At 36.3% G+C, this 16,468-nt stretch overlaps 1 protein-coding gene across 2 annotated transcripts in view; it reads left to right on the top strand.

Moving 5' to 3' along the window:
- The first annotated feature begins 12,318 nt into the window (after window positions 1–12,318).
- Window positions 12,319–16,468, top strand: part of ABCB7 (ATP binding cassette subfamily B member 7) — a 162,447-nt gene continuing 158,297 nt past the window's right edge. For both annotated transcript variants that reach the window (XM_045995536.1, XM_045995537.1), the window contains exon 1: window positions 12,319–12,505. In XM_045995536.1, coding sequence (XP_045851492.1) covers window positions 12,338–12,505 — 168 coding nt within the window. In that variant the 5' untranslated portion in view covers window positions 12,319–12,337. The remainder of the gene's footprint in view (window positions 12,506–16,468) is intronic.

Here is a 16,468-nt window from a genome sequence, read left to right on the forward strand (position 1 = left end):
ACTCCACCAAAAAATTACTAGAACTGATATATGAGTTCAGTAGTCACAGAATACAAAATCAATGTAGAGAAATCTGTTGCATTTCTCTACACCAAAAATGAATCAGCAGAAAGAGAAATCAAGGAATTGATCCTATTTACAATTGCAGCAAAACCCATAAAATACCCAGGAATAAACCTAACCAAAGATATCTGTATTCTGAAAACTAGAAAACACTGATGAAATAAATTGAAGATGACACAAAGGAAGGGAAAAACATTACGTGCTCATGGATTGGAAGAACAAATAGTGTTAAAATGTCTATACCCAAAGTCATCTATGCATTAAATGCAATCCCTTTCAAAGTACCACCAGCATTTTTCACAGAGCTAGAATATACAGTTCTAAAATTTGTGTGGAAATACAAATGACCCCAAATAGCCAAAGAAATCTTGAAAAAGAAAAGCAGAGCTAGAGGCATCACAATTCCAGACTTCAAGTTATATTACAGAGCTGTAGTCATCAAGACAATTAGAATGGCACAAAAACAAACACATGGACAAACAGAACAGAATAAAAAACCCAGAAATGGACCCATAGTTATATCGTCAACTAATTTTCACCAAACCAGGAACAGTATCCAATGGTTAAAGACAGTCTCTTCAACTAATGGTGTGGGGAAAACTGGAGAGCAACAGCAAAAGAATGAAACTGGATCACTTTGTTATACCATACACAAAAAATAAATCAAAAGGGATGAAAGACCTAAATTTGAGACAGGAAACCATCAAAATCCTAGAGGAGAACACAGGCAGTAACCTCTTTGACATTAACTGTAGCAACTTCTTAGTAGTTATGTCTTCTGAGGCAAGGGAAACAAAAGCAAAAATAAACTGTTGGGACTTTATAAAAATAAAAAGCTTTTCTGCATAGAGAAGGAAACAACAAAAGTAAATGACAAACTTGGAATGTGAAAAGATATTTGCAATTGATATATCCGAAATATATAAAGATACTATAAAACTCAACACCCAGGAAACAAATAATCCAATTGCAAAATGGGGAGAAGACATGAATAGACATTTTCCAAAAAAGACATATAGATGGCTAACAGACACATGAGAAGATGCTCAACATCACTCATCATCAGGGAAATAGAAATCAAAACTACAATGAGATACTACCTCACACCAATTAGAATGGCTAAATTTAACAACACAGGGAGTAATAGGTGTTGGCAAGGATGTGGAGAATGGGGATCTCTTTTATACTGTTGCTGAGAAAGCAAACTGGTGCAGCCACTATGGAGAACATTATGGAGATTCTTCAAAAGGTTAAATATAGAACTACCTTATGATCCAGCAATTGCATTCCTAGGTGTTTACACAAAGGATACAAAAATACTGATGTGAAGAGAAACAGGCATCCTGATGTTTATGGCAACATTATCAACTATAGCCAAAGTATGGAATGAGCCCCAATATCCATTGACTGTTGAATGGATGAAGAAGATGTATTTTATATACACAACGGAATATAAATGAGCCATCAAAAGAATGAAATTTTGCCACTTGAAATGTGGATGAAGCTAGAGAGTAAAATGCTAAGTGAAATCAGTCAGAGTAAGACAAACACCATATAATTTCACCCATGTGTGCCATTTTAGAAATATAACAAATGAACATAAGGAAAAAGATAGAAGCAAAGCACAAAACAGACTGAAGTATAAAGAGAAATCTGATATTGCTTGGAGGGATATGAGCATGGGGATGGGTTCAATAGGTGATGGGTATGGAAGAGGGCAGTGGTGATGAGCACTGGGTGTTGTATGTAAGTGATGAATCACTAAATTCTACACCTGATACTAATACTACACTGTATGTTAGCTAACTGGAATTTAAATAAAAATTTTGGGGAAAATAATCACTTACATGAATTAAAAAATTTAAACTATCAGAAAACTATAATTAAAACACTACATTATATATTATATAGTAGTAAGGAGCATGAACTTTTGAATCAGACCCTCTGGATTTGGATATAAGCTCTACCACTTCCAAGCTGTGTACCCTTGAGCAATCCCTAAGCTTCCTTTCCCTCATTGGAAAAGTAAGTGTTATATTAGAACCTGCTCTGTATGGGCTTTAGGGAATACAGAATTAGATGATATGAGTTAAAGCACCCAGTTCAGTGCTTAGAAAAAAATAAATGCTCAATAATTATTCCCCTCAAAAAAAGGGGGAAAAGTTGTAAGTATAACTTTATTATGTCAACTATTTATTTTATACTGTATTCTTTTGAAATCCTAATAGTAATAAATGTGGATATGTGTGAGTGTGTGTATACATATATATGAAGAAACTATAAAACTAAAACATATTATTGATCATTTTTTATTTGAATGCAAATGCAGGAGCATCTTTTCATGTGTCTGTTAGCCATCTGGATGTCTTCTTTGAAAAACTGTCTATTCATGTCTTCTGCACATTTTGTAACAGGGTTATTTGCTTTTTGGGTGTTGAGTTTAATATTTTCAATTATACTGTTGGTGAGAATGCAAATTGGCACTGCCACTGTGGAGAACATTATGGAGGTTCTTCCAAAAGTTAAATATAGCACTACCCTATGATCCAGCAATTTTTACTTGAAAAAATCATCATACATACATGCTCCAAATACATAGACAAGTGGGATAAAAATTACAACAACAACAACAAATTACAACACCCTCCCCGCCCAGTTTTAAGATTGCATATTCACGTTTGAAGTCCAACAAAGAAACTCTCTAGGGGTCCTAAACACAGAGGAAACTCAAAGCCAGAAAAGTAAATAGCATTGAAGCCGCATGACCCATAGAAGAATCAGATACAGATGTAAGACAAAATCTGGGGTATATTTTTTAAAGATTTTATTTATTTACATGAGAGAGAGAGAGAGAGAGAGAGCGCACGAGAGCAAACAAGCAAGCAAGGGGAATGGCAGAGAAGTAGGGAGAAGGACAAGAGGGCTCTGCTCTGAGCATGGAGCCCAACACAGGGCTTGATCCCACAACCCTGAGATCATGACCTGAGATGAAATCAAGAGTTGGAGGTTTAAATGGCTGTGCCACCCAGGTACCCCCTTTTCTTTTCTTTTTAATTTTTAAAATTAAGATATAAAGTAAAATCATCATTTTGGTGTACAGTTCTTCAAGTTTTAATACATGCATATAGTAGTTGTAGTCAAACCCTTCCTGCACCTCCACTTGGCGGAAGTTTTAATACCCTGCTGAAATGGGTGGTAAGTTACAGACCCAGTTTTTGTAGTAAGCTGGAATTGGGCTTCCTGAAATAAGAAATGCTCCAAGAATTCTGACTGTTGGCCTACAAATGTGTACTTATAAACAGGAAACCCATTCTCAGCTGTGGGGTCTCCATGAAAGAAATGCACTGGAAAACAAAAGCTAAAAAACAAAGACTCATCCCAAACTGGTAAATTCTACAGGGATGCTACAGAAGCAAACACAAACTGTTCCACAGTGACACCTCTACAACCTCGCATATATGGAGAACTCATGGGGAAGACAACTTTCTCTAAAAAAGAGATCATAACAAAAAATTACAAAGAAGGAATCTTACTACCATAACCAAAACCAAATAAAACAACCCAGAATACGTAAAAACAGGAAAATTTTGTCCCAAAGGAAATCTAATTGAATAATATATCAACTTAGAACTTGACAATCACTTGAAGTATTATACAGAAATTAGAATGAAATAAAAATATTTTCAGGCATCCCAAGTCTCAAAGTTTACTACACATTGAACTTCAGTAAAGGGACCACAAAGGATGCATTCTAACAAGGCTGAATTGAAACCAAGTAAAGAGTGTGATGTAATTAAGCACTCTTGAGCAAAGAAATCAGTAAATAATGTTGAAAAATTCAAGTACATACTGACTGTGAGAAGTATCATGACAATAATTAGTTTGAACAAGTTTATAGAATTCAATTTTAAACTACTACAACATGGAAGATAGAAAGGGAAAGTTGAGAGCTCTAACATTCTTGTCATTTTGGGAAGAAGGCTAGACATGTTAACTTTATACTTTTAGAAAAATGTATAGTAATATATATCTTTAAAATTGTGTGATTTTGAGCGCCTGGGTGCCTCAGTGGGTTAAGCGTCTGCCTTCGGTTCAGGTCATGATCTCAGGGTCCTGGGATTGAGCCCTGCATCGGGCTCTCTGCTCAGCAGGGAGCCTGCTTCCCTGCTCTCTCTGCCTACTTGTGATCTCTCTATCAAATAAATAAATAAAATCTTTTTAAAAAAGTGTATAATCTCTGAACAAATGTAAATAACAACCATAACTTCCAAACTGGTAGGGGGGAAAGCTCAATCAGTTTATCTGAAGGAAGAAAAGAAGGGAAAAAGAAGTAAACAAAAACTATAGCAAAATAAAATACAAAATAATATAATAGAAGCCCAAATTATTTGTAATTAATATATAAATGTAAATTAACCATAAATGTCTATTAAAGGAGACTCTCAGATTGGATATAAAAACAAAATCTAAGTATATGTTGCTTACAGAAGACAAACTAAAACAGAATCATACAAAAAGCTAACAATAATGGGGTTAAAAAAAAGATACACTAGGCAAAGATATGGCAATATTAATATCAAACAAAAGAGAATTCATGGTGAAAATCATTAATATAAATAAAAAGGAAATGACTTAATCTTTTATCAGTCACCAATAAAGTGTAACAATCATGAACTTGTATGTATCTCATAATCTCAGCTTGATTATAAAGCAATAGTTGAGCAAATTATAAAAGAGATTGACATTCTTAATGGGACATTTTAACACAGATGTAACAAAGCACATGAATAAACAGTACGGGTTTAGAAAATCTTGACAATTTAAAAATTTTTATCTTCTCTACAGGGTACTAATTATTTTGTGTTGACTTTCTACTTAACAACCTTATATAACTCTCTTGTTTTAATTAGCTTATATATAGATCTTTTTCTCTGGAAAATGATATAACCTATAATTTACTACTATTTTCCTCTCTTTCAATCCTTGTATATTCTGCTTCTATTTCTTATCTTTTTGCATTGACCATTACTATTCAATACAAACTCAAATAGTAGTTGTGTAAGTGGGCATCTTTGACATATTCCCATCTTTAAGGAGAACACTACAAATGTGTCCACATTAAGTAAAATGTTTGAAATAGATTTTTTATGGTGGCAAATTGTTTTTATCAGTTTAGAGAAGATCCTTTCTATTCCTAGTTAACTGAGAGTTTCTTTTTTAAGATTTTTATTTACTTACTATTTATTTAAGATTTTATTTATTTATTTGAGAGAGAATGAGCAAGAAAGCGAGCAAGGGAGCAAAAGCAGGGTTAAATGCAGAGGGAGTGGGAGAATGCAGTCTCCCTGCTCAGCTGGAGGGAATGACATGGAATGTCATGTCATTCAGCCACAAAAAGAATGAAATCTTGTCATTTGCAACACCATGGTTAGAGCTAGAGTGTATAGAACTATACACTCTATATGAAGGAAGTCAGTCATAGACAGCCAAATATCATATGATGTCATTCATATGTGGAATTTAAGAAACAAATGAGCAAAGGAAAAAAAAATGAGAGAGAGAGACCAATCGAGAAACACTCTTTAACTATACAGAACAAACAGGTGGTTACCACAGGAGAGGTAGGTAGGGGAATGGGTGAAATAGATGATGGGGATTAAAGAGTACACTTATTATGATGAGCACTTAGTAATGTATAGAATTGCTGAATCACTATATTGTATACCTGAAACTAGTGTAACACTGTATATTCATTACACTGGAATTAAAACAAAATCTTAAAAAAATAGAGCCTCTAATACTTAGGACACACAAAAAACTTATATAAATATGTAAATTTAAAGCAATTAATTAAAATTGCCCTAGAATTAACTAGGAACTGGGTTATAAGAAGTGTTTAATGAAATAGAAACACATGAGTGGTGATCAAAAAAGTGAGGAGGCAAAACAGTGACTCCACAACTAGTGGCCTATGGTGGATCTGGAAGGAAAAAAGGGTTGTCAGACATTGTGGGAGATCTAAGACCAGTTTCTGCCATTTTTCCTTAAATTCTAAAGGAAAGTCTCTGAAATATATGATATCCTGTGTGGGGCAGAGTAAACTCAAGAAACATATTAAGAGGCTTTAATTAAAATTGAATTTGAGGGTTGCCCTGGGTGGCTCAGTTGGTTAAGCATCTGACTCTTGATTTCGGCTCAGGTCATGATCTCAGGGTCATGAGATCAACTCTTGCATTGGGCTCTGTGTGGAGTCTGCTTTGGTTTCTCTCTACCTTTCCTTCTGCCCCTTTCCCCACTCATGTGTTCTCTCTCTTTATCAAATAAATCTTTAAAAAATAACAAAAAATTAAATTTGAAGCTAATAAATATGAGAGTTATAAAGAAAACCAACTGGGTTTGGGGAGTTCTTTAAAAGTAGACTATTTGTCACTAGCCATCAGGGAGATTCAAATTAAAACAACATTGAGATACCACCTAACACCAGTTAGAATGGCCAAAATTAGCAAGACAGGAAACAACGTGTGTTGGAGAGGATGTGGAGAAAGGGGAACCCTCTTACACTGTTGGTGGGAATGCAAGTTAGTGCAGCCACTTTGGAGAACAGTGTGGAGATTCCTGAAGAAATTAAAAATAGAGCTTCCCTATGACCCTGCAATTGCACTACTGGGTATTTACCCCAAAGATACAGATGTAGTGAAAAGAAGGGCCATTTGTACCCCAATGTTTATTGCAGCAATGGCTATGGTCGCCAAACTGTGGAAAGAACCAAGATGCCCTTCAACGGATGAATGGATAAGGAAGATGTGGTCCATATACACAATGGAGTATTATGCCTCCATCAGAAAGGACGAATACCCAACTTTTGTAGCAACATGGACAGGACTGGAAGAAATTATGCTGAGCGAAATAAGTCAAGCAGAGAGAGTCAAGTATCATATGGTCTCACTTATTTGTGGAGCATAACAAATAACATGGAGGACATGGGGAGATGGAAAGGAGAGGGAGTTGAGGGAAACTGGAAGGGGAGATGAACCATGAGAGACTATGGACTCTGAAAAACAACCAGAGGGTTATGAAAGGGCGGCAGGGGGGTGGGGGGGGTGGGAGGTTGAGGAACCAGGTGGTGGGTAATAGGGAGGGCACGTACTGCATGGAGCACTGGGTGTGATGCCAAAACAATGAACACTGTTATGCTGTAAATAAACAAATAAAAATAAATATAAAAAAAAAAGTAGACTATTTGGTATGAAGCAATAATCCTCATTGGCCTGTTGAAGAAGAGACAGAAAGGTAGAGTACATATGCTGAACTTTGAGAGATGATTCTATGGTGGAACTATTTATGTTACATGGAGAAGCTGAAGAAAAAACATCTGAGGGTGAAGGTTATGGTCCCTTTGGATTTGGGGTATGGGTATTTGAATACCCAAAGGAGCAAATTTGACAGAATCATGAAATAAACTAAGAAATTGTTTGACCAAAGTGAAAAATGCCAGCTGGCCTTCTGTGATTATTGTTCAGTAAAACAGATGAAATTTATTAAGGATTCAAAAATTTTAATAATACAATGAACAAGTTTGACCTGATGAAAGTATATTGTACTATATTGTACCTAAGCTTTACATATGAAACAACTAAAATAAATTAATCTCAAAGAAAATTTTAACAAATATGAAATATTTTAATTGATTAACTCTGATGCCTAGTAAGGAATAATACTTTTGAAAAGGTACATTAAATAATTTAAAAATTTTACAAAGTGGGCAATATTTCTAATGAATAATTAGAATTTTTTAGACAGGGGAAATAAGATGACTGCAAATTCTCATACTAGAGGAGAAGATGCCTGACAGTATGTATGCTAGATGTCAAACTCTGGAATTTATAAAAATAAACATTTGAGCAATGCAGTTAATATACAATAATAAGGTATAATAGTTGTAATAAAATTTAGAACTGATATCACGTGTAATGTAATAAAAATAATGGAATAAATAATAAAATAGTGTTAGTGCAATGTTGAGAAAAAATGTGAAGACACTTAAACAATAGTATGAATAAATAGTATAAACTAAAATCTTGAATGAGTGTCAAATTTTATTGAATACATTTTCTGAATTACATATTTTTTCATGTTGTAAAATTGTGTTCTTTTTTTAATTTTTAAATTTTATTATGTTACCTAATCATCATTCAGTACATCATTAGTTTTTGATGTAGTGTTCCATGATTCATTGTTTGTGTATAATACCCAGTGCTCCATGCAATATGTGCATGCCCTCTTTAATACCCATCACTGGGCTAACCCATCCCCCCACCCTCTTCCCCTCTGAAACCCTCAGTTTGTTTCCTATAGTCCATGGTCTCTCATGGTTCGTCTCCCCCTTTGATTCCCCCCTTTTTGTTTTTCCCTTTCTTCTCCTAATCTCCTCCATACTATTCCTTATGTTCCACATATAATTGAAACCATCTGATAATTGTCTTTCTCTGCATGACTTACTTCACTTGGCCTAATCCCCTCCAGTTCCATCCAGGTCAATGCAAATGGTGGGTATTCGTCCTTTCTGATGGCTGAGTAATATTCTATTGTATGTATGGACCACATCTTCTTTATCCATTCATCTGTCGAAGGGTGTCTTGGCTCTTTCCACACTTTGGCTATTGTAGACATTGCTGCTATGAACATTGGGGTGCATGTGGCCCTTCTTTTCACTACATCTGTATCTTTGGGGTAAATACCCAGTAATGCAATTGCTGGGTCATAGGTTAGCTCTATTTTTAACTTTTTGAGGATCGTCCATATTGTTTTCCAAAGTGGCTGTACCAACTTGCATTCCCACCAATGGTGTAAAAATGTTCTCCTTTCTCCACATCCTCTCCAACATTTGTTGTTTGCTGCCTTGTCAATTTTTGCCATTCTAACTGGTGTAAGGTGGTATCTCAATGTGGTTTTGATTTGAATTTCCCTGATGGCTAATGATGATGAACATTTTTTCATGTGTCTATTAGCCATTCGTATTTCTTCATTGGAGAAGTGTCTGTCCATGTCTTCTGCCATTTTTTGACTTAATTATTTATTTTTTGGGTATTGAGTTTGAGAAATTCTTTATAGATCTTAGATACCATCCCGTTATCTGTAGTGTCATTTGAAAATATCTTCTCCCATTCCTTGGGTTGCCTCTTTGTTTTGTTGACTGTTTCCTTTGCTGTGCAGAAGCTTTTTATCTTGATGAAGTCCAAACAGTTCATTTTCCTTTTGTTTCCCTTGCCTTTGGAGATATGTCTTGAAAGAAGTTGCTGTGGCTGATGTCGAAGAGATTACTGCCTATGTTCTTTTCTAGGATTTTGATGGATTCCTATCTCACATTGAGGTCATTCATCCATTTTGAGTTTATCTTTGTGTATGGTGTAAGAGAGTCGTCGAGTTTCATTCTTCTGTATATAGCTGTGCAATTTTCTCAGCACCATTTATTGAAGAGATTGTCTTTTATTCCGTTGGATATTTTTTCCTGCTTTGTCAAAAATTAGTTGACTGTAGAGTTGAGGGTCCATATCTGGGCTCCCTATTCTGTTCCATTGATCTATGTGTCTGTTTTTGTGCCAGTACCAAGCTGTCTTGGTGATCACAGCTTTATAACATGTTTCTTCTATATGATATTTTCTCTTTAAAATTTGTCTATTATATAAACAATTTTGTTTTGTTTTTTTTTTAATTTTTTATTTATTTGAGAGTGAGACTAAGTGAGAGAGCATGAGAGGGGAGGTCAGAGGGAGAAGCAGACTCCCCATGGAGCTGGGAGCCTGATGTGGGACTCGATCCCAGGACTCTGAAAAAAGAGTGTTTTTCCTCCTCAATTTGCAGACCTGTGGACAATACTGCAAATTGTTGAAATCAGTCAGAATACTGAGCGAAATAAGTCAAGCAGAGAGAGTCAAGTATCATATGGTCTCACTTATTTGTGGAGCATAACAAATAACATGGAGGACATGGGGAGATGGAGAGGAGAGGGAGTTGAGGGAAACTGGAAGGGGAGATGAACCATGAGAGACTATGGACTCTGAAAAACAACCAGAGGGTTTTGAAGGGACGGGGCGGGGGGGGGGGTGGGAGGTTGAGGAACCAGGTGGTGGGTAATAGGGAGGGCACGCACGCATGGAGCACTGGGTGTGATGCAAAAACAATGAACACTGTTATGCTGTAAATAAACAAATAAACGAATAAAAAAAATGAGAAAAAAAGAACAAAAAAAAAACCAAAAAAAAAAAACCCCTTACGATTCTATATGGCCCCTACAGACTCAATTAACCTTGTCTTTGAGTATAGAAAACATCTTTAGTGTAAAGAACAGTGGAATAGGAACCAGGATACCTCTGTTCTAATTCTGACTCTAATACTACATGGCCCTGGTCTTTTTTTATCTACTAGGAATGAGGAATACCCCCCCAAAATTATTGTTAAGAATGAGCAAAATAATGTGTATGAGTGTTTCTGCAAGTATAAAAATTCAAAATATTATTTTGCCACCTTATATGTAACAATCTCTCACAAAATATAATGGTACATAGATTAGTATATATTTTTTTAAAAATTAGAGCATTATTGGACAATGCTTTACCTGGATAGAAAGATTCAGTGGCAACACAATTATTTGCCTGTCTTGTGTAAAAAGTTTGAATATGCAGTGGTGAATATAAAATTGCAACGGCATCACTGCCTATAGCGTTTTAAGCAACGCTGACACTTGGAGATTCAGTCTTTCAGAAAACTATAAGCATTTAAATATTTTGTTTGATGACAGTAGTGATGTAGGAAAAGACTTTAGGGTTTGATGCCAACGGCCAAAAAGTAATTCTAGAGACATCGTTGGTACAAGGTGATTTTATTAAAGTACGGGGACAGGACCCATGGGCAGAAAGAGCTGTACTGGGGTCATGAGGACTGGCCCATTATATACTTTCAAGTTGGAAGCGGGTTAGGGATAGTGTAAGCCTCCCAGGTATTTTGGAAACAAGGTTTCCAGGATCCTGAGGGGGCTAGATATTGTTGGAAAGGTCTTTTATTACTGTTTAGTAAAAACTCAGTCACCAGACTCCACAGATGTATATCTGTGGGTTATATGCTTGAAGTGAAGCATGATTGCCAACATGTATTTGGGGGTAGTGGGGGTAGATATAAAGGAAGTTTCCAAAGGAATTTTTATATGTTAAAGCAGACTTACAGGATCCTGGGGGTGGGCAGTTCAGATGCCTCTTGCCCTAGCAAAGTATTAACAGGGATGCTGCTGAGTTCCTAGAGGAATGTCACTCTGCCTGTTTCAGGGATTTGTCAATGGGTTGTTGACAGTAAGGAAATTTAATAATTTCCTTCTGCCATTGTTTCTCACATCAGCGAGAAAAGAATAAAAACCTGGGTCCTGTCCCGTGCTTTAATAAAATCACCTTGTACCAACGATGTCTGTAGAATTACTTTTTGGCCATTGGCATCAAACCCTAATGTCTTTTCCTACATCACTACTGTCATCAATAAAAACTATGGGCTTCTCTACATACATCTTCATTTTACTATCTGTCAGCCAATCTAGCTGTTTTGCAATAATTCGGGATGCTTCAGAAACCAAATGGAAGATCTAGAAAGTGAGGCAAATTAGCAAAGATGTGTGTGTTTGTGCGTGTGTGTGTAAAGAGCAACAGACCAAAGGAAAACTGCCCCAAGGTTTGCGCAAAAGTAAACTATCAGTCTGAAACTCAACAATCAGCCTGAAACCCAGTGTATCTCATGGTTCTTTTAGTCTCCACCCTGGGTAAATGAATATCTAAAGTTTAATCTACCCTAAGAGTTAGTGCTAAGGGGAGTGAAGAATATGCAAAGGGAGGATGGAGTGAAGCGTTGCACCGAGTTGGAAGCCGTAAGAGAAAAGTGGAATGCTTGGACAAGATAGAGTTGGCAGATTTAGCAGTATTTGGGACATAATTATACTAAAAAATGTCTCGTTTATTTCAAGTGCAAATTTAACTGCGCATCCTGTATTTTATGCGGCAAATCTAGGAAAACAGAGAAAGACAAAGTTATTATTACATTACCGGTGGCGAAAAACATTCGAAGACTCCCTGGAAGATAAAAGGGGTGGGGCCCAAGGGTCTGACTCTCCACTAAGTTATTTCCGGTCTAGGGCCCTGAGAAAAAGAGAGGGAGGCGAGAGAAGATTAAGGTTGCTGAGTTGGGTCCGCCAGCGTCCCACAATCCTTTGCTCTCGGTTCCTTTTTCCTCGCTCAAGATGGCGCTGCTCGCGATACGTTCTTCACGCTGGGCAGCCGCCGGGGCTGCTTTCGAAAAACGCCGGCATGTCGTATTTCTGATTCGACCTCTAGTCTGTGTCCGTGGCGCAGGATCTCAGTGGAGATCGCGGCAGCTCGGCGTTTCGGGAACCGCTCGAATTTCCCAGGTGAGATGCCATCACATGATAGAGTAGGGTGAAGGACAAAGGGACCTATAGGGAAAAGTTTGCCCTCGTGTCCTTGGGTCAGAGAGAACTCTAAGAAGAAAGGTTGTCAATGCTAACTCGGAATATCAGTAATTGAAGGAAATTGGGGTTAGTAATTTGAGGAAAGGGTGAAGAAAACCTTTGTGGGATAGCCCACGGGAATGGAACGTAAGGTTTTGGTCAGAGGGCACCTAAGCGCTAGTGACTCTCGCAGGATTTACATTTTTTTTTCTTCTGAGTTTAAGAGATGGGGTAGACAGGAATCCCAGATTGCTTATCCTTCCAAATGCAAGGAAAACTGAGCTGCTTTCCAGAGTTAGTAATGGAATTTGTGACCAATATGCCCATGGTTTAGATTTTACTCATTTGAAAGTAGCAATTAGGGGAGCACTGTAAGATGACAGCAAAGCTACGTGTAAACAAGAGGCAAATTGATTTGCCAGCAGTTAACTCTCCGCTGACAGCGGTTCCTGATAGGCCAAACTATCTTTCTTTCCACAACATTGACCGCCCTAAATTCATATGTAAACACGATTGTCCTTTGATCTGAGAATAGTGTTCTTCTATTCATACAGGTCACTTTGGAAACCGTAAATCTGGTTATCTTTAATTAATGTAGTTTTTGTTATAGTGCCTCTTAATATCTGTGTCTATTGTTATCCCTCACTCAGCAGTTTCAAATAAATTATTTGTACTTGTACTTTACTGTATCATTCGTTTACTATATATTGGCAAAAAGTTTAATTCCCATTTAGTGATACTTGTTCATCAGTATCACTGAAGTATTTTCAGTTTTGTATGAGAAGCACCCTCATAAATTTTGATTCTGCGTGAACAGATAATATCTACTGTGTACATAGGGCTGTGCTCAGTAATGGGGGTACCAAGAGAAACATATATTAATGCCTTCGAATTGATCAATTTAATTAGGGAGATGGAATCTATGCATTATAAGGATAACTAAAAAACAGTGTAGGTTAAATATCAAATGAACGGTGTAAACAATAAGAACAATAAACATCTAAAGGAAATGGTGGTAATTAAGGACCAGATCACAGAGAGGATCTCATGCTGGTGATAGAAAGGGGGAGAACATTTTATGCAGGGAGAATATCAAATGACACTAGGCATGTGGAGTGCTGGACAAATTATAAAAAATAGATATTTTTTGGTCCAGTAAATTACTGAACACCTTTACAGCAGTGAACAGAATAAAATACAGACCAGCTCTTAAAGAGTTTAAAATCTAGTAAGGGAAAAAGGTAAGTAAACAGGCAAATATAATTCAGTAGTGCAGTGATGGGGAGGGTAGAGAGTACTGGAAGAGTGTATGGGAAAGGCATCAAGTCTAATTTTGAGGTGGGAAAAATGCCTTGAATAACTGATATCTAAGCTAAGCCAAGACCTTCAAAATTAAGAGAAATTAGCTAAAGAGGGAATAGTGTGTGCAGAGGCCCACAGGGAAGAGAGAACATGGACTTTTTGTAGAACTACATATAGTTCTAGGTTACTGAGGAGTTTAGGATAAAAGTGGCACCTTAGGCTAGGGGAACAATCCAGATCATTTTAATAAAGTTTTAAAAACACTTCATAGTTGAAAGTTTGGAACACATGATTTCTTGGGAACCATTCTTGTTCTGTAGTCCTCTAAAAAGTCTGATGAAGTTAAGATAAAATTTGGACTTTGCAGGACTTTGTCAGGCTGGGAGAGTAGAGGGGGCTGGAGAAGTTACTGGTATTTTCAGAAGAAGTAATGGAAATAAAAAATTAGCCTTCTCTGTTTTCATGAACACTGTCCCCACAACTTTCTTCCCTGTTGTCTTCTGTACATCTTACCATTCCTTTTGGTTACCATTTCCAAAGTGAAAAACAAGGGAAAGATGTTACTTTTGTTTTTTACTTCTTAAAGGCATGGAACTCTTGCCGTAATTTAAAAAAAAATGTAGATTTAATGGAAAGATGAAGGAATGGTTATAAGGCTTTTAGCAGAACCTGATAGATATAGCCTAAAGCATCTTCAAATAGTGATTTGTGATTAAGATTACAAAATAGAGGCTTCTGGGTGGTATAGTCGGTTGAGCATTTGACTGAGCCTTGCTTTGGGCTCTGTTTGGCATCTGCTTGGGTTTCTATCTACCTCTCCCTCTGCCCTTTCCCCCCTCAAATAAAGAAATAAATCTTTAAGGAAAGATTACAAAATAAATATTAATATATATTTTTAGGATAGGCGTTAGTAAATAGCATAATATTTTAGAGCTGAAAAGAACCTTAGTGCAGTGTTAATGAAATCATGTTAATAGTTTGGATAAGCACTTTTTAAATATGAAATTCAGTGGAATAAGAAAGAAAATATCAGTGCTTTATACATATTAGGGGAAGTAATGCTTTAGGTACTATTGTTTATATGTGTAAATATACACTCCTACATGTATGTGATTACTGGGATGCATTGTAAAATGTGTTTTTCATACAGGGATGATACCCTAGAACTAAACTGTGCAGTATGGTAGTCACTAGCTTCATGTGGCTGTTTAAATTTAAATTAAATTAAAAATGTAATTCCTTGGTTGCATTAGCTGTATTTCAAGGGCTAAAAAGGCACATAGGTATGGGACATTGCCATCATTGCAGAAAGTTCTGTTCAAACAGTGCTACTTTAGAGAAGATCATATCTCGCCTTTGGATTTTACAGATGAGGTAACTAAATCCTAGTATAGATAAATGACAGTCTTTAAGGCTACTCATTCATTTATGGCGTTCTGTGTGTCAGGTATTTATATGAAGGTAAATAAGATTCTGGCAGACATTAAGCATACAATAAATGTTGAATTGTAAAGATACACTTTTTAAAGATTATTTATTTATTTGAGAGAGAGAGTGAGGGAGGAGGGTCAGAGGGAGAAGCAGACTTCTGCTGAGCCGGGAGCCCATCACGGGGACTCCAGGATCATGATCTGAGCTGAAGGCAGATCTTAATGGACTGAATGGCTCAGGTGCCCTGTAAAGATACTTCTACTGGAGCACTGTTAATAGAGGGAAATACCTTAAACATAAAAGTTTTTTTAATTAAAATTGTTAGTATGATAAGATTTAAATTGTAATGATTTATTATGCAGTTGCCTCTTTACTACATTAGTTAATATTAAAAAGACATGAATTTTGAGTAATAGAATTTTTTTCATCAATATTTGTGTGGTAGAAACTGAGGTATCATACAGTTAGTCCACAGCACTTTTTATCTAAGTTTAAAAAGTTCTTAATTCTTGATCCTGACACTGGTCATATAATTTTCTTCATTTGTTCTTTTAAAACATCTTTTTTGAGATTAATTCACATACTGTATAATTCACCCATTTAAAGTACGCAATGCAGTAGATTTTATTATATTTAATGATCCATAGCATTGTTCCCGTAGCATATTTTGCATTTTTATTACATCAAAAACAAACTTGCTACTCTTTTGGCTATCACCCCTAATCTTGCTCGCTCACCAGCCCTAAGAAACCACCAGTTGATGTTCAGTTTCTATAATTTGTACATTTTGCACCTTTCACATAGATGGAATCATATAATATGTGGTCTTTTGAGACTGGCTTCTTTCGCTTAGTATTATGTTTTCAAGGCACATCCATATTATGGCATATATTAAGTATTTCACTTGTTTTTATGGCCAAGTAATATTCAGTGTGGACAAACAGTATTGTCTTTATGCATTCATTAGTTGGTGGGCATTCAGGTATTTTTCCCCCCATCTTTTGGCTATTATAATAATGGTGCTGTCAACATTCATGTACAAGTTTTGCATGGACATGAGTTTTCATTTCTCTTGGGTGTATATCTAGGAGTTGCTGGGCAATATGGTAACTCTATGTTTAATTCTATAAGGAACTGCCAGACTGGTTTTCAAAGGACTGCACCATTTTA

Source organism: Meles meles, chromosome X (assembly GCF_922984935.1).
Source record: "Meles meles chromosome X, mMelMel3.1 paternal haplotype, whole genome shotgun sequence".
NCBI classification, from domain to species: Eukaryota; Metazoa; Chordata; class Mammalia; order Carnivora; family Mustelidae; genus Meles; species Meles meles.